The sequence below is a fragment of the Heterodontus francisci genome, chromosome 23 (assembly GCF_036365525.1).
Source record: "Heterodontus francisci isolate sHetFra1 chromosome 23, sHetFra1.hap1, whole genome shotgun sequence".
Taxonomy (NCBI): domain Eukaryota; kingdom Metazoa; phylum Chordata; class Chondrichthyes; order Heterodontiformes; family Heterodontidae; genus Heterodontus; species Heterodontus francisci.
Genome location: NC_090393.1, coordinates 4,601,072 through 4,628,075, shown reverse-complemented (window position 1 = coordinate 4,628,075; position 27,004 = coordinate 4,601,072). Strand labels below are relative to the sequence as shown.

Sequence of the window (27,004 nt, the reverse complement as noted above, 5' to 3'; positions counted from 1 at the left end):
AGCATACCAGAAATTAATGACAAAATAAGGCAGTTAGTTAGTTAGAGGATGTGGTAGCATAGTGGTTATGTTAATTGTCTAGTAATCCAGAGGCTTTGACTCATGATCTGGAGACATGAGTTCAAATCCCACCATGGTAGCTGGGGAATTCAAATTCAGTTAATTAAATAAAATCTGGAATGCAAAAACTAGTATCAATAATGATGACCATGAAGCTATCATTGTCATTTAAAAAAAAATTGAACTTTATGGGAGGAAATCTACTTCCCTTACCTGGTCTAAAGGCTTGCACGGGTCTGCAAATGAAACCTGACCCGAGCCCGACAGAACCACATCCAACCCGAGCCCGACCCTGCCCGAGTCCTTTCATTTTTTTCCTGCACCCGACCTGATCACTGGAATATAATCAACCTTATTGAAGAGGTTGTGCTCTACCTTGGATGGAATTGCTTACCGCAGACTAGTGCGGATTGGTTTTTTTCCCCACCTTGACGTCCTGGCTGCCGCTGTGTCCGACCCAAGCCTGAATGCGAGACTCGGAAGAGCGAACCGACCCCAACACGTGTCGGGTTCTGGTCGGGTAGCCATGCTCTAACCTGGTCTGAGCCTGTATGTAACTCCAGATCCACAACAAAATTGTTGACTCTTAACTTCCCTCTGAAGTGGCCTAGCAAGCCACTCAGTTATATTCAAGAAGGCAGCTCACCACCATCTTCTCAAGGGCAATTGGGGATGGGTAATAAATGCTGGCCTGGTCAGCGATGCTCACATCCTGAGAATGAATGAATAAAACCCCAGTGGCTGCTCTTGTACTCTTTCCATTCTGCAGAAGTGACTATTCAAAATTTATTTGCCACAAGTGGAATTGTGGCTTGAAATTTTGATTTGCAGAAATGAGTTCTGCAACTAGAATATTGTGCATCAGAATGAGCTCTACATCAAACAGGTACACTGGTGGAATTAAATGGACACTGCAAGGGGGACATGTTATTGCAGGGAAAGAAGGGAATTGGGAGAAGAATATGCTGGAAAAACAGACAGCAGGCAAAGAGTTGGAGGAGGAATGACCTCCAGGAGATGGGCAGAGTTAATGAGGAACACAGCAAGAGCAGTCTGGTGTAGGGTGAAAATAATGGATTTCAGACCAAAAAGGAATAAATGCAGTGGATTGGTGGAAGAAGGATTTATGAAAAATTGGAGATTAGTAAACCATGCACACGACAGAGACAATGGAGAAGCAAAGTGTACATTCTGTATTGCTGAAAATGTGTTCCTTGAATTTATTTTAATTTACTAATTGTTTTTTTTGATTGTCCATCTTTAGTACAAAGAGAGTTATGACGATGAAGTGACTATCACTGTGGAAAAGGACCACTTTATGGATGAGTTCTTCCATCAGGTAGGAAGTTGGAACTGGATGGGTGGCTGGGGAAGTTCTGTTGATTTAACTAGATATCGATTGGTCCTGTTACAGCTACTGCTCATACTGAGCAAACACACTTGGCAGTATGTATCCTTTTCTTCCCCTTCATCATTATTGTTCTTTGTTCCTTTCCCCATATTGAAGCGCATGAGGACAACTTGTTAGTGCGACTAGGGGGAAGACGGTGGTGGAGTGGTATTGTCACTGGATTTGTAACCCAGAGACCCAGGCTAATGCCCTGGAGTCTCAGGTTCAAATCCCACAGTAGCTGGTGGAATTTAAATTCAATTAATAAAAAAAATCTGAAATTGAAAGCTGGTCTCAGAAATGATGCCATGAAACGATCATCGATCATCATAAAAACCCATCTGGTTCACTAATCTGCCGTCCTTACCTGGTCATGGCCTACATGTGACTACAGACCCACAGCAATGTGGTTGATTCTTAAGTTCCCTCTGAAATGGCCTAGCAAACCACTCAGTTATCAACGACAACAAATGCTGGCTTTGCCAGCGATGCACATATCCCATGAAAGAATAAAAAAGAACTACCTATGTGCTTGTAACAGTGTCCTGCACCCACCAGTTCCCCATTCCCCAGCCTTGCCCCACCCCACGCCACCCCCCCTCTCACTGGCTTGTCTTGTTTACCCTCCACAGGCTGTGGGACCGAGCTTGCTGTCTGAGAAGCCCAACACAGTTACATGCACTGGACTCTACGGGAAGGGCTGATACTCGATTGTGTAAATATTGACACGAAAGCTTGGTCAAATCAAAAGCCATTTTTGGAGTAGGGCCATCAATGAAAATAAATGGTGCTTCTGAAAGCACCAGTTGCATTGTTTGTTACTGTAACTGTCCGTTATGGAGTCTTGGACCCAGTTTTTTTGGCATTTGTGCCAATTCTGTGTTAAATTGCTGAACTGGCTATACGAATATAACTAGTAACTAAGAAACAATTTACATTATAGGTTGAGGAAATCCGGCGATACATTGACCGTATTTCCGAAAATGTGGACGAGGTGAAGAAGAAGCACAGCATCATCCTATCAGCTCCAAACCCTGAAGGGAGTAAGTGACAGCTTGAAAAAGGTTTAAGTTGCAGCTGTGTTAATGTTATACAGATGTTCTACTCTCAGTTTGACATCAGTGTCATGTGGGTTGGAAGTTGCAATAATGAAAAGCAGTTTGGAATTTAACCAGCTCCTAGCCGCAGTTCAGGAAATGGTGGACCCAGGGCTATGACAGTACAGAGTCTCTACTGTCTTGACATTAAATGGATTCCTGGTGAAAGCTGTAATAAACAGGAAATTAAATTTGTTGGCAAGTTGCTGTATTACAGCCAAGATTTTTCTGCAAAAAGCTGACAACCACTGTTGATGGAAGGAATATACTCCAGGGAAGGCACTCACTGTTTGAGGGAACCAGCCTCAGGATGTGGACTTCAATATACATGCTCATTTTATAGTCCTTTGGTACCCAGTAATGGTGACAGGATGAGTCTCTTACCTGGATTGCATTTGAGGGCTTTGGTGTGATGGAACCTTTTTAAATCACAGCGCTCACCACCGTTTCCTGACTTTGGGGCAGGAGGTAGTTAAATTCATTAGTTTCGAATAGCTGGTTTCAAATGACTTTTCATTTCTGTGACTTCCAAAAGCAGCTACATTACTGTCAACTGAAAGCTTTGAGTGCAACAGAACACACTTATGTCCTTAGCTGAAATAGTGGGGAAAGAATTTCATATGTTGGACGTTCGTACTAATGTTATTGTACAGTGTCAGTTCAAGGTATATGAGAGTAGAAGGGTGCAAATAATTGTTTGCATTTTTGAAAGTGAATTAACTGAACTTGCAAGTTCTGAGTAGATCACCTGAGGGGTTATTTAGCCTATTTAAGCCACACTTCCAAATATTTCTCATGAGCTGCTTTAGTACTCGGGCATGTAGGCGGTTAACTTTCAGGAGGGCTTCAAGCTTTAATGTTAGAGGTATTTCCACCACCTATGCAACTTGGTGCATCAGCAACTTACGATATCTATTTTAGTTCCATTAGCTAATTACATATTAAAATTAAAAGTTAACGTTTCCTGGTTCATTGGTAAATTCATTTTGTAGTTGGTCGAGGAGCTGAAATGTCATAGCTGCTGCATGTTTTGCTGAGCAATTTATTCTCTAGATTTATATATAAAGCTTGTATTCTCTTGAGTATATAAATTAAGGGGTGATCTAATTTCTCTTTCCTGCATGGGTGTTGAGAAGATTGACATTGACTCTGCCTGCATGGTCAAACAGCCTGCTGGCACTCACTGTCTGACCTCTCATATGGATTAATAGCCACTTGTGCAAGGTGTTGGATCACTGCTGGTTGAGAAAAGCCTTGATGTATTCAGGAGGAGGGGGTGGGTGGAAATGGAAGTAATTTTCATAGAGAAAACATGTTTATTTTAGCCAAATTTCCATGGTTGTGCATTTGGAAATGGTTTGATTTGTTGTAGTTGGCTTTTAATTATGGTTGGCGATTGGTTTACCCTGTTAGGTTTATAATATTGCAGTCTGTGTTCCTGTGGTAATTATAATTGCAGTCAGATTGTACAAACTGAGAAGGGCAGTGGACTGCTGAAGGCTGTTCTCATTGGAAGTCTTCCTTTTAAAAAGCTCATTGAAACATACCTCTTTAACCAAGCTTTTGGTCACCTGTCCTAATATTTGTATGGAGCTCTGTGTCAAATTTTGTTTGATTATGCCCCTGTGAAGTTCCTTGGGCATTTTAGTACATTAAAGGTGCTATATAAATGCAAATTGTTGCTGCAGAATTGTAGAACATGGGAGGAAGCCATTCACCCATCATGTCTCTCCTGGTGTGGAAAGACAATAAAAGCACAGAAGTTGCCATTCGGCCCATTGTTGTGTGTCCTGCCTGACACTTGGCCTGGCTCCATTAGGATTGTGAGAGAGGAGGGATGCTTGAGGAGTTTGAGTGTCTAGCTCCTTCATGATAAGGGAGAAAGTTTGAATTGAGAGGTGCCTGCTTAGGTATAATGGATATTGATGAGACTTTTTTTCAGCTCATAATGGTAATTCTAGAGGTTTCCAGATTCCACATATTTGCAGTTTCTGATTAAGCTTAATTAACATGGAGCTGTGTGTGGTAATTCAGCGATGACATTGGTCCCTATCATGGAATGGCAGTCAGCATGTCACAGATCTCTGTGCTTGTTGAACAAGAAATGAGGGAGATGAATGAGATGGTGGGAAATGAGGAAAGGAAGACATTTCTCTCTCTTCACCTGTGCCTGTTTTCTTTCTCTCTCACTGTCTTCCGCACTTGCTTTATTTTTCCCTCCCTTTTTCTCTCCTCCTCTGCTCGCTCTTTCACTCTTCCTCTGCTCTCTTTTCTCTTCCCCCCCCCCCCCCCCCCCCCTCCACCCACCCACCATACTAGTGAAATGAGGTGATTGCTAGTTAACGTTGGGTAAAGGTGGTCAGTCGGGAGAGTCAGTTCTGCTCTGCAGTTGTGTGGCAAAAGACATAGAGCTACTGCAACTGGACACGAGCGTTTACAAGAGATGTTGTGTATGTTCTCTCCTGACTCAACAATTTAGTCGAGATTTTTGAAGAAACGAAAGACTTGCATTTTGATAGCTCCTTTCACAACCTCAGGATCAAAGCCAATGAAATGCTTTTGAAGTGTAATCACTGAGGGAGTATGGGCCGAGGTTAGAAACAGGAGAGGTGAGGTCACCCTGTTGGGAGTCTTTTATAGACCTCCAAATAGTTCCAGAGATGTAGAGGAAAGGATAGCGAAGATGATTCTCGACAGGGGCGAGAGTAACAGGGTAGTTGTTACGGGGGACTTTAACTTTCCAAATATCGACTGGAAATACTATAGTTCGAGTACTTTAGATGGGTCAGTTTTTGTCCAGTGTGTGCAGGAGGGTTTTCTGACACAGTATGTAGACAGGCCAACCAGGGGCGATGCCACATTGGATTTGGTACTGGGTAATGAACCCGGCCAGGTGTTAGATTTAGATGTAGGTGAGCACTTTGGTAATAGTGATCACAATTCGGTTAGGTTTACCTTAGCGATGGGCAGGGACAGGTATATACCGCAGGGCAAAAATTATAGCTGGGGGAAAGGAAATTATGATGCGATTAGGCAAGATTTAGGATGCATAGGATGGGGAAGGAAACTGCAGGGGATGGGAACAATCGAAATGTGGAGCTTATTCAAGGAGCAGCTACTGCGTGTCCTTGATAAGTATGTACCTGTGAGGCAGGGAGGAAGTTGTCGAGCGAGGGAGCCGTGGTTTACTAAAGAAGTTGAAGCGCTTGTCAAGAGGAAGAAGACGACTTATGTTAGGATGAGACGTGAAGGCTCAGTTAGGGCACTTGAGAGTTACAAGCTAGCCAGGAAGGATCTAAAGGGAGAGCTAAGTAGAGCAAGGAGAGGACACGAGAAGTCATTGGCGGATAGGATCAGGGAAAACCCTAAGGCTTTCTATAGGTATATCAGGAATAAAAGAATGACTAGAGTTAGATTAGGGCCAATCAAGGATAGTAGTGGGAAGTTGTGTGTGGAATCAGAGGAGGTAGGGGAAGTGTTAAATGAATATTTTGCGTCAGTATTTACAGTAGAGAAAGAAAATGTTGTCGAGGAGAATACTGAGATTCAGGCTACTAGGCTAGATGGGATTGAGGTTCACAAGGAGGAGCTGTTATCTATTTTCACACTTTCCAAAATTGCTAAGTCCCCTGGGCCAGATGGGATTTATCCTAGGATTCTCTGGGAAGCTAGGGAGGAGATTGCAGAGCCTTTGTCCTTGATCTTTGTCGTCATTGTCGACAGGAATAGTGCCGGAAGACTGGAGGATAGCAAATGTTGTCCCCTTGTTCAAGAAGGGGAGTAGAGACAGCCCTGGTAATTATAGACCTGTGAGCCTTACTTCGGTTGTGGGTAAAATGTTGGAAAAGGTTATAAGAGACAGGATTTATAATCATCTTGAAAAGAATAAGTTCATTAGCGATAGTCAGCACGGTTTTGTGACGGGTAAGTCGTGCCTCACAAACCTTATTGAGTTTTTCGAGAAGGTGACCAAACAGGTGGATGAGGGTAAAGCAGTGGATGTGGTGTATATGGATTTCAGTAAGGCGTTTGATAAGGTTCCCCATGGTAGGCTATTGCAGAAAATACGGAAGTATGGGGTTGAAGGTGATTTAGAGCTTTGGATCAGAAATTGCCTCGCTGAAAGAAGACAGAGGGTGGTGGTTGATGGCAAATGTTCATCCTGGAGTTTAGTTACTAGTGGTGTACCACAAGGATCTGTTTTGGGGCCACTGCTGTTTGTCATTTTTATAAATGACCTGGAAGAGGGTGTAGAAGGGTGGGTTAATAAATTTGCGGATGACACTAAGGTCGGTGGAGTTGTGGATAGTGCCGAAGGATGTTTTAGGGTACAGAGGGACATAGATAGGCTGCAGAGCTGGGCTGAGAGATGGCAAATGGAGTTTAATGCGGAAAAGTGCGAGGTGATTCACTTTGGAAGGAGTAACAGGAATGCAGAGTACTGGGCTAATGGGAAGATTCTTGGTAGTGTAGATGAACAGAGAGATCTTGGTGTCCAGGTGCATAAATCCCTGAAGGTTGCTACCCAGGTTAATAGGGCTGTTAAGAAGGCATATGGTGTGTTAGCTTTTATTAGTAGGGGGATTGAGTTTCGGAGCCACGAGGTCATGCTGCAGCTGTACAAAACTCTGGTGAGACCGCACCTGGAGTATTGCGTGCAGTTCTGGTCACCGCATTATAGGAAGGATGTGGAAGCTTTGGAAAGGGTGCAGAGGAGATTTACTAGGATGTTGCCTGGTATGGAGGGAAGGTCTTACGAGGAAAGGCTGAGGGACTTGAGGTTGTTTTCGTTAGAGAGAAGGAGGAGGAGAGGTGACTTAATAGAGACATATAAGATAATCAGAGGGTTAGATAGGGTGGATAGTTGAGAGTCTTTTTCCTCGGATGGTGATGGCAAACACGAGGGGACAGAGCTTTAAGTTGAGGGGTGATAGATATAGGACAGATGTCAGAGGTAGTTTCTTTACTCAGAGAGTAGTAGGGGCGTGGAACGCCCTGCCTGCAACAGTAGTAGACTCGCCAACTTTAAGGGCATTTAAGTGGTCATTGGATAGACATATGGATGAAAATGGAATAGTGTATGTCAGATGGTTTCACAGGTCGGCGCAACATCGAGGGCCGAAGGGCCTGTACTGCGCTGGAATGTTCTAATCTAATCTAATCTAAACTGTTGTTGGAAGCGCAGCAGCCAATTGTCACATAGCAAGATCCCACAAACTACTGATTGAAGCAAAGGATAATCTTCTCAGATTATTTGAATGTGGTGGAACACTCTCCCACAAAAAGCAGTAGATGCTCGCTCAATTAATAATTTATAATCTGTACTTGATAGATTTTATGCTATACAAGGGTATGAAAGGATATGGAGCCAGGGTGGGTGGAAGTAATTAAGATACAGATCAGCCATGATTCCATTGAATGACAGGCTGAATGGCCTACTCCTGTGCCTATGTAATCTATGTGAATATTTGAACATTACAGGAACAAGGGTAGATCTTAATCTGCTCTGCCATTTAGTAAGATCATTGTTGATCTTCAACCTGAACTCCACTTTCCCATCCTATCCCCATATCCCTTGATTTCCTTCCTGCCCAATCGATCTCCGTCTTGACTATAATATATGCACAATACTTTGACATAAGTTTTTGTGCGTCAGCATTTTAATTGGTGTAGCACAGAACTGCTGAGTTATTTAACATCTGTGTATTTTGCCTTGGTATCCAGGAAGCACTGGAACATTGTGTTTTTTTTTGCCCTGAATTGGAGTCTCTGCAGCTGACAGCTGGGTATGTGTGAAGGCTGACTGGCAGTAAAGCCAGTATGTATCAGACCTATGCAAGGATGTGACAGGGAGGCTGTAGGGAAGTATATTCAGCAGTGACACTGCAACATTAAAGCAGAAGTTCTTATCTCTTCCTCATTTTAAGATCTTAACTACAATGACTCTACACAAGTTCCATTGAAGCCATGTTTAGTTGCACTTGACATCTTCAAGTATTGTGAACAATCAAAGTCACGGGTCTAAAATTGTAACGGGTACAGGGTTTTGGTGAGACCACATCTGCAGTACTGTGCAGTTTTGGTCTCCACATTTAAGAGAGGATATACGTGCATTGGAGGCAGTCCAGTAAAGGTTCACGAGATTGGTCCCTAGGATGATGGGGTTGTCTGATGAGAGGCTGAGTAAATTTGGGTCTATATTCTCTGGAGTTTAGAAGAACGAGAGGCGATTTCGTTGAAACTTATAAGATTCTAAAGGGGTTGGGTAGGGTAGACAGCGATTGTTTCCATTGGTCGGGGAATCTAAAACACAGGCGCACAGTCTCAGGGTAAAGGGATGATCATTTAGGACTGAGATGAGGAGAAATTTCTTCACTCAAAGGGTTGTGAATCTTTGGAATTCTCTACCCCAGAGGGTTGTGGATGCTCCATTATTGAATGCATTTAAGACTGGGATAGACAGATTTTTGGTATCTCAGGAAATCAAGGGAGATGGCGAGCAGGTGGGAATGTGGAGTTGAGGTAGAAGATCAGCCATGATCGTATTGAATGATGGGCCATGTTGTCTACTCCTCCTATTTCTTGTGTTCTTGTCTGCCCCAAAATAACTACTTCACAAAGTTTTAATACAGTTTCAGCAATAATCAGATCTGATCTGTTTTGGCTCTTGGAAGCTTTGGTTGAGTTATTACAGCTTTGTGAAACTTGGTCATTGAACATTTGTGTTGGCTCTTGTGTAGGGCCTGCAGTGGTCCACCTCTGCAATGTCTTTCTTTGTATCCATTCAATGTGAAGGTGTGTCTCAGCTACAAATGCACCAAGGTCTCCCATCTCATCCTCGCTTTGGTTAAAACATTAGTGCTGGAGGAAATGTGAAGTGATTCATTTTGGTAGGTAGAATGAGGAGAGGCAATGTAAACTAACTGGGACAATTTAACAAGGGGTGCAGGAACAGAGAGACCTGGGGGTGTATGTGCACAAGTCTTCAAAGGTGGTAAGACCAGTTGATGAGGCTGTTTAAAAATGCTTAGAGACTCCTAGCTTTATAAATAGAGGTGTAGTGTATAAAAGGTTAGGCCTCAGCTGGAATATTGTGTTGGATTCTGGGCACCACACTTTAGGATGCCAAATTCTTGAAGGTGCAGAGGCGATTTACCAGAATAATACCAACAATGAGGGATTTCCGTTATATGGAGAGACTAAAGAAGATGGAGGTTAAGGAGAGATTTAACAGAGGTTTTTAAAAATTATCTGGTGTTTTGATAGGGTAAATAAGGAGAAACTGTTTCCACTGGCGGGAGGGTCCATAAGAACAAGACTGGGGGTGACTTTTTTGCACAGCGAGTTGTTATGTGGAATGCACTGCCTGAGAGGATGGTTTGGATAGGCAGGTCCAGCATGAGGTATCTGACTTTAAAATATGTAGTTGTGACATTTTAGAATTATGATCAGTGTGTGCTGAATGCTGGATCCCTCGATATGATTTCTTAAGCAGGTACATGAGATCTGTGTTGCTTCACAAGTAAGTCAGAGGATACACTGTTAAGTCAGGAATACTATCCCATATAACATGAAGTGCAAGTGTGACAGATTTACCCCTTTTAAGGCCATGGACTCCAAATGTTGTGCCTTCTTGAGGTCAGAGGCCAATTGACATTGGGAACTTCCCAAGAAAAATCAGAAGAAATTAGGAAATGATTGACACTTGAGAACTTTTTCATACAACAGAGGATCTCTTAGTTACTGGATCTGCAATATATTCTGCTAATAACCTTTAAAGCTGGAGTTTAAGTGAAGGTGCAAGTGTAGGTTAATTATTGATGGGTAGCTTTGCTGATTGGGAGATGTTTATAAGCTTCAGGCTCAAGATCCATGACTGTCTTTTTCTCCTAAAACGTCTCAAAGTGCAACATCTGGCATAAGTGGATCTGTATTTGTATTTCTGTCCTTGCCTGAACTCTGTAGAAACTAGTCAAGAACAGGAACATGTTGAAGTGACACCTCTCTGACATGCGCCTTGGATTTATCTGCAGTTGGTTCCATTGATCCAGCTGGAGTCAGCAATCTCTATGCTCCTGGGTGCTGAGTTGAAGCTATCAGTTTTCAAAGCTGTAGCCAAATTCACTTTTTGCCTGGTATGCGGATCATATTGCAGCAGTGAATCGTAACCCTGCAGTATTCTGATTAAGCCCAACACATTTCAATACATCCGGCAATTTCATTACGAAAATTGCAAGTGACGCTCCACCTTGATATTAAATTGGTTCTTGATTACTTTGGCAATATTTTCTTGATACACGTGGAAACCTGTGACCATACTTGGGAAATCCACAGGGATAAAGTTTCCGAAGAAGGGTCACTGACCCGAAATGTTGACTCTGCTTCTCTTTTCACGGATGCTGCCGGACCTGCTGAGTGGTTCCAGCATTTCTTGTTTTTATTTCAGATTTCCAGCATCCGCAGTATTTTGCTTTTATTATATTGGGATAAAGTTTCTGTTTGCACACACATTCTAGAGCCATGATACACTTACTCAGACCAGAAGGAGTGGGTTCACATTGATCGGTGCCAGGGCTGTCAAGTGTGAGTGTGGGTGCTGTTGGAGATTGACCAGCTTAAATCATGCAGCTTGCCAACATGGAGTTGGTAAATAGAGGCGTACTATATAAAAGCAAGGAAATTAAACTAAGTCTTTATAAATCGCTAGTTAGGCCTCATAGAACATAGAACATTACAGCGCAGTACAGGCCCTTCGGCCCTCGATGTTCTAGGCATCCACTTCAGGAAGGATGTCAAGACCTTGGAGAGGATACAGAGAAGATTTATCAGAATGATGCAGGATGAGGGACTTCAGTAATGTGGAGAAGCTGGAATTCAGGTTAAGGGGAGATTTAATTGAGGTGTTCAAAATTATGAGGTTTTTTGATAGAGTAAATAAGGAGAAACTGTTTCCACTGGCAGGAGGAACACAGATTTAAGATAATTGGCAAAAGAACCAGAGGAGAAATTTCCTTTCCAGTTAGATTTTTGAGGAAGTGACGAAGATGATTGATGAAGGAAGGGCAGTGGATGTTATCTATATGGACTTCAGTAAAGCCTTTGACAAGGTCCTTCATGGCAGACTGGTACAAAAGGTGAAGTCACATGGGATCAGAGGTGAGCTGGCAAGATGGATGCAGAACTGGCTCGGTCATAGAAGACAGAGGGTAGCAGTGGATGGATGCTTTTCTGAATGGAGGGATGTGACTAGTGGTGTTCCGCAGGGATCAGTGCTGGGACCTTTGCTGTTTGTAGTATATATAAATGATTTGGAGGAAAATGTAGCTGGTCTGATTAGTAAGTTTGCGGACGACACAAAGGTTGGTGGAGTTGTGGACAGTGATGAGGATTGTCAGAGGATACAGCAGGATATAGATCGGTTGGAGACTTGAGCGGAGAAATGGCAGATGGACTTTAATCCGGACAAATGTGAGGTAATGCATTTTGGAAGGTCTAATACAGGTGGGAGGTATACAGTAAATGGCAGAACCCTTAGGAGTATTGACAGGCAGAGAGATCTGGGCCCACAGGTCACTGAAAGTGGCAACGCAGGTGGATAAAGTAGTCAAGAAGGCATACGGCATGCTTGCCTTCATCGGTCGGAGCATACAGTATAAAAATTGGCAAGTCATGCTGCAGCTGTACAGAACTTTAATTCGGCCACACTTCGAAAATTGCGTGCAATTCTGGTCGCCACACTACCAGAAGGACATGGAGGCTTTGGAGAGGGTACAGAAGAGGTTTACCAGGATGTTGCCTGGTCTGGAGGGCATTAGCTATGAGGAGAGGTTGGATAAACTCGGATTGTTTTCACTGGAACGACGGAGGTGGAGGGGCGACATGATAGAGGTTTACAAAGTTATAAGTGGCATGGACAGAGTGGATAGTCAGAAGCTTTTTCCCAGGGTGGAAGAGTCAGTTACTAGGGGACATAGGTTTAAGGTGAGAGGGTCAAAGTTTAGAGGGGATGTGCGAGGCAAGTTCTTTACACAGAGGGTGGTGAGTGCCTGGAACTTGTTGCCGGGGGGGGGGGGGGGGTGGTGGAAGCAGGTACCATAGAGATGTTTAAGAGGCATCTTGACAAATACATGAATAGGAAGGGAATAGAGGGATACGGTCCCCGGAAGTGCAGAAGGTTTTAGTTTAGGCAGGCATCAAGATCGGCACAGGCTTGGAGGGCCGAATGGCCTGTTCCTGTGCTGTACTGTTCTTCTTTTTGTTCTTTGTTAGGACCACTAATTTGTAAGATTATTTGGTACTGAGCAACAAATTCCCACCCCCAGTGACAAACTTATCAGAGTGCTAAGTCTGTCAAAGATGATGGTTTGAATTAAACTTTCTTTGCTAAGCATGTCATCTTGGAGTCAGCTTGATCTAAAGAGACTCTGCTTATCTCCCCTCCATCCCTTTTAGCTGGCATAGTTTGAAATCCACATGCTTACTTGTAGCCTAGCGCGGAATTAAATTGTACTGTGTCTTGGCTGAACCATAAACTGATGCTGAGCAATGTGACCTGGCGTTTGGTTAAACATTGTGCTGTCATCGCGTGATTTTATTTTGAGCTAGCAGCAATATATTTTACAGTTTCTAGAGTCTATGCATTTCATTAAAATCAGTATGTCCTGTCATCTTACCATTCAGAGGTCCTATGTCAACAGACCCAGTGGGATCTTGAGTGCTGTGTCCACATCTTGTAACATCTTCCCTGCCATGTTTTAACAGGATTTTCCTGTGAAAGTGCCAGCTGGTGCTTCTGCAGTTCTGTGCGCTGGCAACTTGGAGAGCAAGACAGTCATCTGAAAACTTTTACCTGCCATTTTTGCAGAATAAGTCAAATTTCTAATTTTCATACATTTTTAAACTCAAGCTGTGTATTTCACAATAATTTGATTAATTTATCCGTTACCTTGTCTTCCAATGTTATTAAAGTTTTTAATTGAATGCCTCGGCCTCTCAAAGTCTGGGCTTTGACTGGATAATTTATCGCAATAGTTGAACGTTTTAGGTCACCTTTATGCATTTTGAGCCCATGCAGTTTGCAATCTCGACATTCTGCAGATGTGCGGATAATAAAAATCCCCAGAGAGTTATTTGTGTTTCAGCAGGAGTTTGCAAGTTTCTTCACTTTATCCAAATGAGTGAAAGGAACTTGGAGATTGAATTTTTGAAACCTTTTTATTTCAGGCAGCGGATGAATTGATATAAATATGTTACAATTGTGCTGCTCTGTTGGGATCTCTTCACGGAAAAAACGGAAGTAGCATGTGTGAACAACAACAGCAATGGAATTAATAACAGCTGTTGATATTTTGTTGCTGCTTTCAAAAAGAAAGCATTGTTTAGTGAGATTCTGTATATTTAGTTTAATCTTTCCTGAACCATATTTGAGATGTAACAATAGTTATATATAATAAAATTTGAATTTCTGAATGTTTTGAGAAGATTTATGTTTAAGATTGTATATCATCAAACCTATTTATGGTGAGCTCCTGGCACATGTTGGGACTGCATGTTAAGAAATAGTGCACCCCCCTCCTATAAACTCTGTCCATTCATTTTAACAAGCAGGAAATTTATCCTTAAATACATGAATGCAAGAATATGATGATGGGAACTGGGCATGTGGGACCATGAGGCAGAGATGGGGACTGCGGTATAACCTGGTGGTTCACCTGGGGCGAATGGTAGTTTGGTTCCTAGGCTGTTTGAGGGGCTGGGGGTCGGAGGTTCTCTCAAAGATGTTAGACCCTGGTCCTGACAATACTGTCTGATCCGAGCAACCTCCAGTGCTCCAGGCCCCCCCAACTGAGTCTTTTTGGAACTCCCGCTTCAGATTTCCTTCCTCTCCTCTCCCCCACTTCTAGATCTCTCAGCCCACTTCAGTGCTAACAACTCCCTAGACTGCATTCCTAATGCTCCCTAATCCCCCAATCAACCCCAAATGTTCCCAGAGCTTTAGAGCTCACTCTCAATGCCCCCAGATCCCAGCACCTGCTCCAGTATTGCTAGAAGCTCCCTGTCTAGGTGTTCTTAGAACCCTTCGTCTCCTTCCCAGACCTGAGAAGCCTACTTCAAAGTACTGTTAGTACTTGCTGGTTCCAGGTCTACCCCCAGTGCTAATAGGTCAGTGTCTCTAACAGGACTCTGCTTAACATCATGAGTTCTTATAAAACATTCAACTTGCTGTGAGAAATGCCACAGGAGGTTTAATTAGAAATATTATATGTGGCGTCATACATGCTTCCTGTGCCACTTTGTTAATAACTTCCGTTATGAAATAACATATCCTGCAAGTCTGAGAAAAGCACAGGAGAGGTGCTAATACATTCAATAATGTAGAAATTCACTTGGAAATCCATATGTATGAGAACTCTGAAATGTTGGCTGAAAAGTTGTGTAATTTTGCTGTGTCATCTGCCAGTTTGAGTCAGGGTGGTACAGTACATACTGTGGGATGTAATCTTAGCTAGGAAATGTAAGTATGCAACAGTCAAATGGATAACAATGGTGTGAGATTAGCTGACGAAGCTTAGCAACCTTTGCAAGCACAAACTATCCTCTGGTCTGTAAGCACAAGCCATTAAATCTGTCTCACTGGTCTGTATATACATAGGCATTAGCATTTCTGTGTATAATTGAGTAAGATGATGTCCTACTGTTCTGTAGGACACCTGCCATCTGAGACACATTTTCTGCAGATTTTGTAACTGAATAAATATTGTCTGGTTTGTTAATTTAAGGATGTCTTCACATTTATTCATACTGAAATTCCAGAAGGATGTTGGGAATTGTCTTGCAATTACGAAGGACAGTTTTCCCCTGTTGTGGGAGCACGGGGTAGTGGGTGGTGGGAGGTATGCAAAACACAGAAGATCAGTGCAGTTTGTAAATAGCTGGGGTTATCAATGTTTGTTTCCAGGAGCTTTGTGTGAGTGTAGCAGTATCTGTATTGTTGGACCAGTTGCACAATAAGATAACCTCAATTCCAACAAAACAGAGGTTTCTTGTACTCCGTTATTAATGTAAGTTGAAAGCAGTAATGGTTAAAAAGAATTTAAATGTTTAGATGTTCAAAACAGAAAATGTTGGAAATACTCAGCAGGTTTGTATTAAATGTTTAGATTTTTGTCTATTGAAGCTTTTCTAATGGCTTTAGGTGGGAAAATGAACATTTTCACGTAAATAGTTTGACATTTTCATTGAATTATTTTAGCCAGCCAGATTGTTTTAATCAGCGGGTGTGATAGCTTTTTTTGCTGGACTAGTAATCCAGAGGCCTTTACTAATGATCCAGAGACATGAGTTCAAATCCCACCACAGCAACTAGGGAATTTAAATTCAGTTAATTAAATCTATCTGGAATACAAAAAAAATCTGGTATCTGTATTGGTGACCATATAACTGCTAGATTGTTGGAAAATCCCATCTGCTTCACTAATGACCTTTCGGGAAGGAAATCTGTCCTTCACCGGTCTGGCCTATATGTTGCCTGTCAGTTACATGAAAGCACTACAGAAAAGTATAATAAAAATACCACTGGATGGGCCACCCAGCATTGCCCAGGCACCTGGCACAACAAAGGCAAACCCAGCCCAGTCGACCCTGCAGTGTCCTCCTTAATAACATCTAGACACCTGTGCCAAAATTGGGAGAGCTGTCACACAGATTAGTCAAACAACAGCCTGACATAGTCATACTCTCAGAATCATACCTTACATCCCACACTCCACTCTGGAGTATATCCTGTGCCATCGGCAGGACAGATCCACCAAAGGTGGTGGCACATTGTTACACAGTCAGGAGGAATAGCCCTAGGAGTCTTCAACATTGAATCCAGACCCTTTGAAGTCTCATGGCATCAGGTCAAACGTGGGCAAGGAAACCTCCTGCTGATTACCACCTACCGCTGTTGCTCAGTTGATGAATCAGTGCTCCTCCATGTTGAACACCTACCTGGAAGAAGCACTGAGGGTAGCTAGAGCACAGAATGTACTCTGGGTGGGGGATTTCAATGTCCATCACCAAGAATGGCTCAGTGCCCACTTCTGAAGGACAGCTGCCAGACTGAGTCTGCGGCAGCTTCTGAGAGAGCAACACAAGGTGTTATAACTGCTAATGGGATAGACCCAAAACACATCTTGCAGCTCACATCTGGACATTCATGTGACGCTAAGGGCCTTCAGCAGCAGAATTGTATTCAACCACAATCTGTAATACATGGCCTGGCATATCCCTCACTCTAACAAACTGCCAATCCAGGGGATCAGCCCTGGTTCAGTGAGGAGTGTAGAAGAGCATTCCAGGACCAGCACCAGGCATATGCTTAAAAAAAAAATGAGGTGCTAACTGATGAAGCTACAACACAGGACTACATGCATGCCATACAGCCTAAGCAGCATGTAATAGACAGAGCAAAGCAATCCCAAAACTAACGGATCTGATTAATGCTCTGCAGTTCTGCCATATCCAGTCGTGAGTGGTAGTGGACAATTAACTGACCAGAGGAGGAGGCACCACAAATATCCCCATCCTCAACGATGTGGGGAGCCCAGCACATCAGTGCAAAAGAAAAGACAAGCATTTGCAACCATCTTCAGCCTGAAGTGCCAAATAGATGATCCATCTCAGCCTCCTCCTGAGGCCCCCAGCATCACAGATGTCAGTCTTCAGCCAAATTGATTCACTCCATGTGATATCAAGAAACGGCTGAAGGCTCTAAATACTGCAAATGCTATGGGCCCTGACAACATACCAGCTGTAGTATTGAAGACTTGTGCTGCCAAACTAGCTGCTCCCCTAGCCAAGCTGTTCCAGTACAGCTGCAAAACTGGCATCAACCCGACAATGTGGAAAATTGCCCAGGTATGTCTTGTCCACAAAAAGCAGGACAAATCCAATCCAACCAATTATCACCCGATCCGTCTACTTTCAATCGTCGACAGTGCTATCAAGCACCAGTTGAACAGCAACAACCTGCTCACTGATGATTAGTTTCAGATCTGCCAGGGCCACTCGACTCCTGACCTCATTACAGCCTTGGTCCAAACATGGACAAAGGAACTGAATGCAAGAGGTGAGGTGAGAGTGATTTCCCTTGACATCAAGGTAGCATTTGACTGAGTATGGCATCAAAGAGCCCTAGCCCCAAACTGAAGTCAATGGGGATCATGGGGAAAACTCTCCATTGGTTGGAGTCATACCTAGTGCAAAGGAAGATGGTTGTGTTTGTTGAAGGCCAGTCATTTCAGTCCCAGGGCATCATTGTAGGAGTTCCTCAGGGTAGTGTCCTACTCCCAACCATCTTCAGCTGCTACATCAGTGACCTTCCCACTGTCATAATGGTAGAAGTGGGGATGTTTGCTGATGATTGCACAGTGTTCAGTACCTCAGATGCCGAAGCAGCCCATGTCCATATGCAGCAAGACCTGGACCACATTCAGGCTTGGGCAGATCAGTGACGAGTAACATTCACGCCATGCAATGACAATGTCCAACAAGAGAGAATCTAACCATTTCCCCATGCCATTCAATGGCATTACCATTGTTGAATTCCTTCACTATCAATATCCTGGGGTTACCATTATCAGAAACTGAAGTGGAGCAACCACATTAATACAGCAGCTACAAGAGCAGGTCAGGGGCTGGGAATTCTGTGGCAAGTAATAAACTGAATAGTGGGGGCAAGGGATCAAATTTGGGAAGATGTGGTAAATCAAGGAGTAGAGACAAGGCAAGAGAGAAAGGTTTTAATATGGGAAATGATAGACTGTGACAGGAAGTGACAGCGTACAAATCTAAGAGTAAATCAACAGATAAGGCTAGAGGTTATAAAAATAAAAGGACACAACTAAAGGCGCTGAATCTGAATGCACGTAGCATTTGAAACAAAACAGATGAATTGAGAGCGCAAATAGGGCGGCAGAGTGGCGCAATGGTTAGCACCGCAGCCTCACAGCTGCAGCGACCCGGGTTCAATTCCGGGTACTGCCTGTGTGGAGTTTGCAAGTTCCTCCCTATGTCTGCGTGGGTTTCCTCCGGGTGCTCCGGTTTCCTCCCACATGCCAAAAACTTGCAGGTTGGTAGGTAAATTGGCTATTATAAATTGTCACTAGTATAGGTAGGTGGTAGGGAAATATAGGGACAGGTGGGGATGTGGTAGGAATATGGGATTCGTGTAGGATTAGTATAAATGGGTGGTTGATGGTCGGCACAGACTCAGTGGGCCGAAGGGCCTGTTTCAGTGCTGTATCTCTAAAACTAAAAATAGAAATAAATATGATCTGATAGCCATTACAGTGACATGGCTGCAGGACGACATAGATTGTGACCTGAATATTGAAGGATACATGGCATATAGGAAGGACAGGAAGTTAGGAAAAGGTGGAGGGGTAGCTCTGTTAATTAATTAGTGTATTAGCGCAATAGAGAGGGATGACCTAAGTTCAGGAGACTAGGATGTGGAAGCAGTTTGGGTAGAGATGAGAAATCATAAAGGCAAGAAGTCACTTGTGGGAGTGGTGTACAGGCCACCTAACTAACCACACTGTGGGACAGGTTATAAAGGAAGAAATAGTGGTAACTTGTCAGCAAGGTACAGTGATAATTATGGGGGATTTTAACCTACATATAGACTGGAAAAATCAGATGGGCAGAGGTAGCCTAGATGAGGAGTACATAGAATGTTTTCGAGATAATTTCTTGGAACAATACATTCTGGAGCCAACCAGAGAGCAGGCTATACTAGACCTGGAATTGTGCAATGAGACAGGATTAATTAATGCCTCATAGTTAAGGCACCCTTAGATAGCAACGATCATAATGTGATTGAATTTTACATTCAGTTTGAGGGAGAGAAGAGTGGGTCCAAGACCAGTATTTTAAACTTTAAGGGCAATTGTGAGGGCATTTAAGCGGAGCTATCTAAAGTGAACCTGCAAATCAGGTTAAGGGATAGGTTAATAGAGATGTAGTGGCAGATATTTAATGGGATATTTCAGAATACACGCAATAGATACATTTCAACGAGAAAGAAAAATTTCAAGGGTGAGACCCGTCATCCGTGGTTAACTAAAACAGTTAACGATAGTCTCAAACTTAAAGAAAAAGCATATAAAGCAAAGATGGGAGGCAGGTCAGAAGATTGGGCCAAATATAAAAAACAAAGAATGACTAACAGATCAATAAGGAAGGTAAAATTAGGGTATGAGAGAAAGCTAGCTAGAAATATGAAGACCGATAGTAAAAGTTTCTATAGATATTTTAAAAAGAAAAGAGTTAACAAAGTGAGCATTGGTCCTATAAAAAGTGAGTCTGGGGAATTAATAATGGATAATAAGGAGATGGCAGATGAATTGAACACATATTTTGCACCGGTCTTCACTATTGAGGATACAAGTAACATCCCAGTGTTAGCTGTAAGTCAGGAAATGGAAGGGAGGGAGGAGCTCAAGAAAATTACAATCACCAGGGAAGTGGTACTGAACAAATTGTTGGAGCTGCGGCTGACAAGTCCCCGGGTCCTGATGGACTTCATCCTAGGGTGTTAAAAGAAGTGGCTAGTGAGATAGTTGATACATTAGTTTTAATTTTCCAAAATTCCCTAGATTCTGGGAAGGTTCCTTTAGATTGGAAAATAGCGAACGTGACTCCTTTACTCAAAAAGGGAGGGAGACAGAAAGCAGGAAACTACAGGCCAGTTAACTTAACATCTGTCTTAGGGAAAACGTTAGAATCTATTATTAAAGATGTTATAGCAGGGCATTTAGAAAAATTCAAGGTAATCAGGCAGAGTCAACATGGTTTTGTGAAAGGGAAATCATGTTTAACCAATTTATTGGAGTTCTTTGAGGGAGTTACATGTGCTGTGGATAAAGGGGAACCAGTGGATGTACTGTTCTTAGATTTCCAGAAGGCATTTGCTAAGGTGCCACATCAAAGGTTATTGCAGAAAATAAAAGCTCATGGTGTAGAGGGTAACATATTGGCATGGATAGAAGATTGACTAGCTAACAGGAAACAGAGAGTAGGCATAAATGGGTCATTTTCTGGTTACCAAGATGTAATGAGTGGTGTGCCACAGGGATCTGTGCTGGGGCTTCAACTTTTTACCATTTATATAAATGACTTGGATGAAGGAACCGAAGGTGTGGTTGCTAAATTTGCTGATGACACAAAGATAGATAGGGAAGTAACTTGTGAAGAGGATATGAAGCTACAAAGGGCTATAGATCGGTTAAGTGAATGGGCAAAAACCTGGCAAATGTAGTATAATGTGGGAAATTGTGAAATTGTCCACTTTGGCAGGAAGAATAAAAAAGCATATTATCTAAATGGTAAGAGATTGCAGAGCTCTGAGATGCAGCGGGATCTGGGTGTCCTAGTGCATGAATCGCAAAAGGCTAGTATGCAGGTACAGCACTTAATTAGGAAAGCTAATGGAATGTTATCGTTTATCGCGAGTGAATTGAATATAAAAGTAGGGAGGCTATGCTTCAGCGATACAGGGCATTGGTGAGACTACATCTGGAGTGCTGTGTGCAGTATTGGTCTCCTTATTTAAGAAGGATGTAAAGGCGTTGGAGGCAGTACAGTACCTGGAATGGGTGGCCTGTCTTATGAGGAAAGATTGGCCAGGCTAGGCATGTATCTGCTGGAATTTAGAAGAGTAAGAGGCGACTTGATTGAGATATCTAAGATCCTGAGGGATCTTGACAGGGTTGATCTGGAAAGGATGTTTCCCCTTGTGGGTGAATCTCGAACTAGGGGTCACTGTTTAAAAATAACAGGTCGCCCTTTAAGACAGAGACGAGGAGAAATTTTTTTCTTAGAGGTTCGTCAGTCTTTGGAATTCTCTTCCTCAAAAGGCGGTGGAAGCAGAGTCTTTGAATATTTTTAAGGCAGAAGTAGATAGATTCTTGATAAGCAAGGGGGTGGAAGGTTATCGGGGGTAGGTAGAAATGTGGAGTAATCTGTTCAGCCATGAACTTACTGAATGGTGGAGCAGGCTCGAGGGGTCGAGTGGCCTACTCCTGCTCCTAATTTGTATGTAAGTAACCCACTTTCTGACTCCTCAAAGCCTGTCCGACATCTACAAGGCACAAGTCAGGAGTGTGATGGGATATTCTCCACTTAACTGGATGAGTGCAGCTCCAACAATACTGTAGAAGCTTGGCATCATACAGGACAAAGCAGCCTGCTTGATTGGCACCCCATCTACCACCTTAAACATTCACTCCCTCCACCACCGACGCACAGTGGCAGCAGTGTGTAGCATCTACAAGATGCACTGCAGCATCTCGCCTTCGACAGCACCTTCCAAACCCATGACCTCTGCCACCTAGAAGGACAAGGGCAGCAGATGCATGGGAACACCATCACCTGCAAGTTCCCCTTCAAGTCACACACCATTCTGACTTGGAAGTATATCTCTGTTCCTTCATTGTCACTGGATCAAACTCCTGGAACTCCCTTCCTAACAGCACTGTGAGTGTACCTACATCCCAAGGACTGCAGCGGTTCAAGAAGGTGGCTCACCACCACCTTCTCGAGGGCAATAAGGGATGGGCAGTAAATTGCCAGCGACGCTCACATCCCACGAAATGAATAACAAAAGAAAAAAAATTGGGGCCATTGTCTTCCTCACTACTTCCTTTTGTTAACGTACCCATCGTGTGGATTATTTAATTTGAGGAATGAGGCACATTTTGTCCAAGAACGAGTACTTTGCCCTATCAAACCCACTTGTGCGTTAAGCACTTAACCTTCCAAAGAGATGGGAAGATGAAATGTGCCTATGATCTCCAGTTACTGCAGCTTCATCCCTGGAATGAAGGTGAGCTGAGACAGTTGGCTAGTTCACACTGAAGATCTTCTCCGGGTGAGACTGATCCTCCTCTCTCCTAATGTCCACCTCTTGCAGCTGGGGTTATTTATTGGCAATCAGCAGTGGGTAATCTTCTGCTCTTGCTCGTTCTCCTGCTCCAAGACTAGCAATGGTGAGGTCAGCTATAGATGCTTAAAGCAAAATAGGCTAACTCTGTGCAAACCAGGAGCCATCCTGGTCTCACTCAGATGTATGCACTAAGCTAGCAAGTAAGTGGGTGCAAAGTATTTCTTAAAACTTTCAATCATTAGGTTGAAGTCATTCTGACAATTTCATCTCTTGTTTACAGTTAGAGCAGAGGGACTTGGGTGTATATCATAAGTCATTGAATGTCGCAGGGCAGGTTGAGAGAGTGGTTAATAAAGTATAAGTATCCTGGGCTTTATTAATAGGAGCATAGAGTACAAGAGCAAGGAGGTTATGTTGAACTTGTAGAAGACACTGGTTTGGCCTCAGCTGGAGTATTGCATCCAGTTCTGGGCGCCACACTTTAGGAAAGACGTGAGGGGATTGGAAAGAGTACAGAAAAGATACATGAGGATGGTTCCAGAGATGAGGAACCTCAGTAATGAAGATAGTTTGGAGAAGTTGGGACTGTTTTCCTTGGAGAAGAGAAGACTGAGAGGAGATTTGATCGAGGTATTGAAAATCGTGAGGGGTCTGGACAGAGTAGATAGAAACTGTTCCCACTCGTGAAAGGATCAAGAACGAGAGGGCACAGATTTAAAGTATTTGGTAAGAAGCAAAAGTGACATGAGGAAAAACTTTTTCACGCTGTGAGTGATTAAGGTCTGGAATGTGCTGCCTGAGTGTGGTGGAGGCAGGTTCAATTGAAGCATTTAATAGGGAATTAGGCAGTTATATGGAAAGGAAAAATGTGCAGGGTTATGGGGAAAAGGCAGGGGAATGGAATTGAGTAAATTGCTCTTTCAGAAAGCCGGTGCGGTCACAATGGGCCGAATGGCCGCCTTCTGCATTATAACGATTCTGTGGTAGAAAAATGGTCTTGTTTAATGAAGCTTCGAGGAGAGGAAAATGAGATTCTCAGCTGGTTACTGTAACAGATGCAGTCACACAAAACGGTCATTGAGTTTGATTTGGTTTCATTTTGTGCCTACGAATGAATAAGATTGTTTATGGACTCCTGGTTAAAATTGGAATTTAAATAATTTGCTGTTTTAATCCTTAGATGTTATGCAGCAATAATGGTATACAGTAAAAGGCTAGTTATACAATTTCACATAGAAACTAGCTGAAATCCATCATTGTTTAACAGTGTATAATGGGTTGGATGAGATTGGGTCTTGTCAATGGCAGCTGTGTAATAAAGCTCCAGTAAGAGGTTACTAAATCAAATTCAGGTAACTGATGTGAGACAGGAGGGGTGGGTGAAGTACTTGGACCTGGCTTGGCTGTACAGCTGTTGGAGTATAACTTCAAAATAAAAACCGAAAATGCTGGAAATCCACAGCAAGCCATCAGTAGCCGTAAAGGAAAAAAGGATAGGTTATGCTGATTGGGTGTGTGCCCTTCAAAAGACTAAAACAGCTGTGGCTCAGTAGGTAACAGACTCACCTCTGAGTTCGAAGGTCATGGGTTCAAGTCCCACTCCAGAAACTTGTGCACAAAATCGAGGCTGACAGTCCCAGTGCAGGGGCAGGGAGTGCTGCACTGTCAGAAGTGCCTTCTTTTGGATGATATGTTAAACCAAGGCCCCTGTCTGCCCTGAGGTGGATGTAAAAGATCCCATGGCACTGTTCAATGAAGAGCAGGGGCGTTCACCCCAGTGTTCTGGGACCAATATTTATCCCTCGATCAACATCACTGAACAAAACATTAGCTGGTCGTCATCTCATTACTGTTTGTGGGAGCTTGCTGTGCACAAATTGGTTGCCATGATTCCTACCATTACAACAGTGACTACATTTCAGAATGATTTCATTTGTTGTAAAGTGTTTTGGGATACCGTGAGGTTGCGAAAGGCACTATATAAATGCAGGTTATTTTTAATAAATAAAAAGTGCGACAAATATATTGGAAACTAAATTAAGAGCAGACATTCATAACGAATTGCTGACAGTTTTCTTCCTTCAGTGCATCAATGTCTGTTTTAACAGTTTGATTCCAATAATTTTTTTTTTGTTTAGAAGTGTGGAAGTTCATTCAAAACTTTTTTTTTTCTCTTAGAAACCAAAGAAGAACTCGAAGAACTTACACTCACAATCAAGGGAACTGCAAACAAAGTCCGAAATAAGCTAAAGAGTAAGTCTTTTCAGATGGAACAAGAAGATATTTTACATCTTGGTAACCAGAGGGTGCGTTTTGGTAAAAGAGCCAGGGATGGTGCAATTAAACTTCTTTTTAAATACAGCAAGTTGTTGTGATATGAAAGGAAGGAAATTCAATAGTAGCATTCAACAGAGAATTGGATGAATACTTAAAGGGGGAAAAAAACAGCAGGGCTATGGGGAGTAGTGGGACAGTAAGATTAATTGGGTAACTCTACCAAAGAGCCAGCAGAGGCACGATGGACCAAATGGCCACCTGTGTTGTTTGATTCTCTGCTATATAGCATCATCTTGCACTAATCTGGACACTGTCTCCCAAGTGAAATCTCTTCACTTCGTGGCTAGAATGGGTGAACACAAGCAGGCATACAGTCCTGAATTCCCTATGTCTTTAAGAACTGTAATTGTGTTTGTACTCTTCCCAAATGTACATGTACAGTAGCAAAGAGGAAGAAAGATTCATTTTCCTCCTTTTTCCACCTCTAACCCTCCCCACCAAACTCAAGAAAGAAATAACATACCTGAGACTCAACTGAAAGAATATCTTATTTCAGGCAGACTGAGGATGCACTGACTGTTGGTACTGCTGGAGTTCTGAGTTGCTGGGCACACCCATACAGTTGCAGGCACTGGTAGTAAGAGGCATGTAAGGAGTTGGGATGTGGGTCACTTTCCCTCGCCCATATTAGACTGGAGTGATGTGCTTCTCATCCCTGACGTCAGCTACTATTTACCATCTTATTATTCAGGGTGACTCCTGATGACGAATTCCACTATTTTGCATGAGACTATAATGGGTCTGTTGTTGGCTGTGTCTGTTTCATCCCCCTTTTTGAATGTGGACCTTGTTAGCCTGTTTCCAGTTGACTGTTACCACCCCATAGTTATTAGTACTGCAAAATCTGCTCTGTTGTTTATTGACCACTCTGGGATGTACAGTATCTAACCTGGTGACTTTTTGTTTTGAACTTTTAGTTTATCTAGCATTTCCATTATATTGAAGCTATATCTGTTTATGGGTGGGTATGTTATTCATCTCTCCCCTTGTGATTGCTTGACCATTCTGAATATTAAATATCTTGAACTCATCCTCCGTCTTTATTCTGTTTGCAACTTTTTATGGATTTCACCTAGTCTCTGACTGTCCCCTCACTGTTGTGCTGAGAGGGTTTTCACTTTTTTTTTAGTTTTGGCTACTATGGTTGTTTTTTCTAAGTCTCCTCCCCCTGAGTATCCTTTTTAATTTGTTTCTACCTTTTGCTCACCCCGTGAAGTCTTTCCTCTTCCTTTCATTTGGATTTGTTAGGTCATTTTTCCTGTTATCATTTTTAATTCATTTAATCCAGTTTGTCACATTTTATTCTGAGTTTATTTAGTTTTTGATATGTAGCCTGAATATTCAGCTTTATGTCTTTAAAGCTATTCCCTTTGATCACTGTGTGTGAGAAGATGAAATTCCTGATACCAGTTTTTAATTTACTTTTTACAAATTTGAACCTATATTTGCCTGTCCGCAAGCTGCACGTCATATGTTAAAATATTTTGGAGTGTTCCAACCACAGCTTAATAATCTGGATTTGCAGTTTCTGTACTATTAACAATCCGTCCAATATCTCCTGTCCAGATTGAAAAGCCCAAAGTTTATCCACTCTTTGGTCATAGCTGAGAACTCTAAGACTAGAGATTAGCTTTTTGGCTTGTCTCTGTACTGCTTCCAATGAGAGTCTCGCTTAAATCTGTGACCAGAACCGGGCACAGTATTCAAGGTGTGGTCTGCCTAGAGCACTGGCCGGTTTGAACATGATTACTTAAATTGGGTTCTACGCTTGTGGCGCTGAAGTTCAACATTCTGTTGGCTTCATTGATTGCTGTTTTGGATCTGTAGATAGTATCAAGTCTGCTGAGACTCCTGGGGCTCTGTTAACCTTAGCTATTCCAGCGCCATTCGTAAAGTATGATTTACGTTGCTCATTTTCCCCTGGCGCCCAGTACTTTACACGTATTAAATCAGCCATTGTCCTGCCCATGCCTATGTTTTGCCCAACTCTTGCTCAGACTCTCCATTAACTTGTATCTTGGGCATCATTTGTCCTTATTTTGCTTGATGCTAAACAAAGATCCTTGTCTTTTATTTTAATTGTAGTTATAGAACAAGGCATTAAAAATGACGACGATGAGAACCAAGTTCAGTAGATTTAAGAATACGAAAAACTCAGGTACAGTACCATGCTCAGTTATTCCAAGTGAT

General features: G+C 42.7%; 1 protein-coding gene across 1 annotated transcript in view; it reads left to right on the top strand.

Annotated features, from left to right (window-relative positions):
• stx2b (syntaxin 2b) overlaps window positions 1–27,004 on the top strand; it is a 72,702-nt gene that overhangs the window by 13,228 nt on the left and 32,470 nt on the right. The window contains 5 exon segments of the mRNA XM_068054584.1: window positions 1,325–1,399; window positions 2,394–2,493; window positions 24,656–24,730; window positions 26,900–26,935; window positions 26,938–26,972. Coding sequence (XP_067910685.1) covers window positions 1,325–1,399; window positions 2,394–2,493; window positions 24,656–24,730; window positions 26,900–26,935; window positions 26,938–26,972 — 321 coding nt within the window.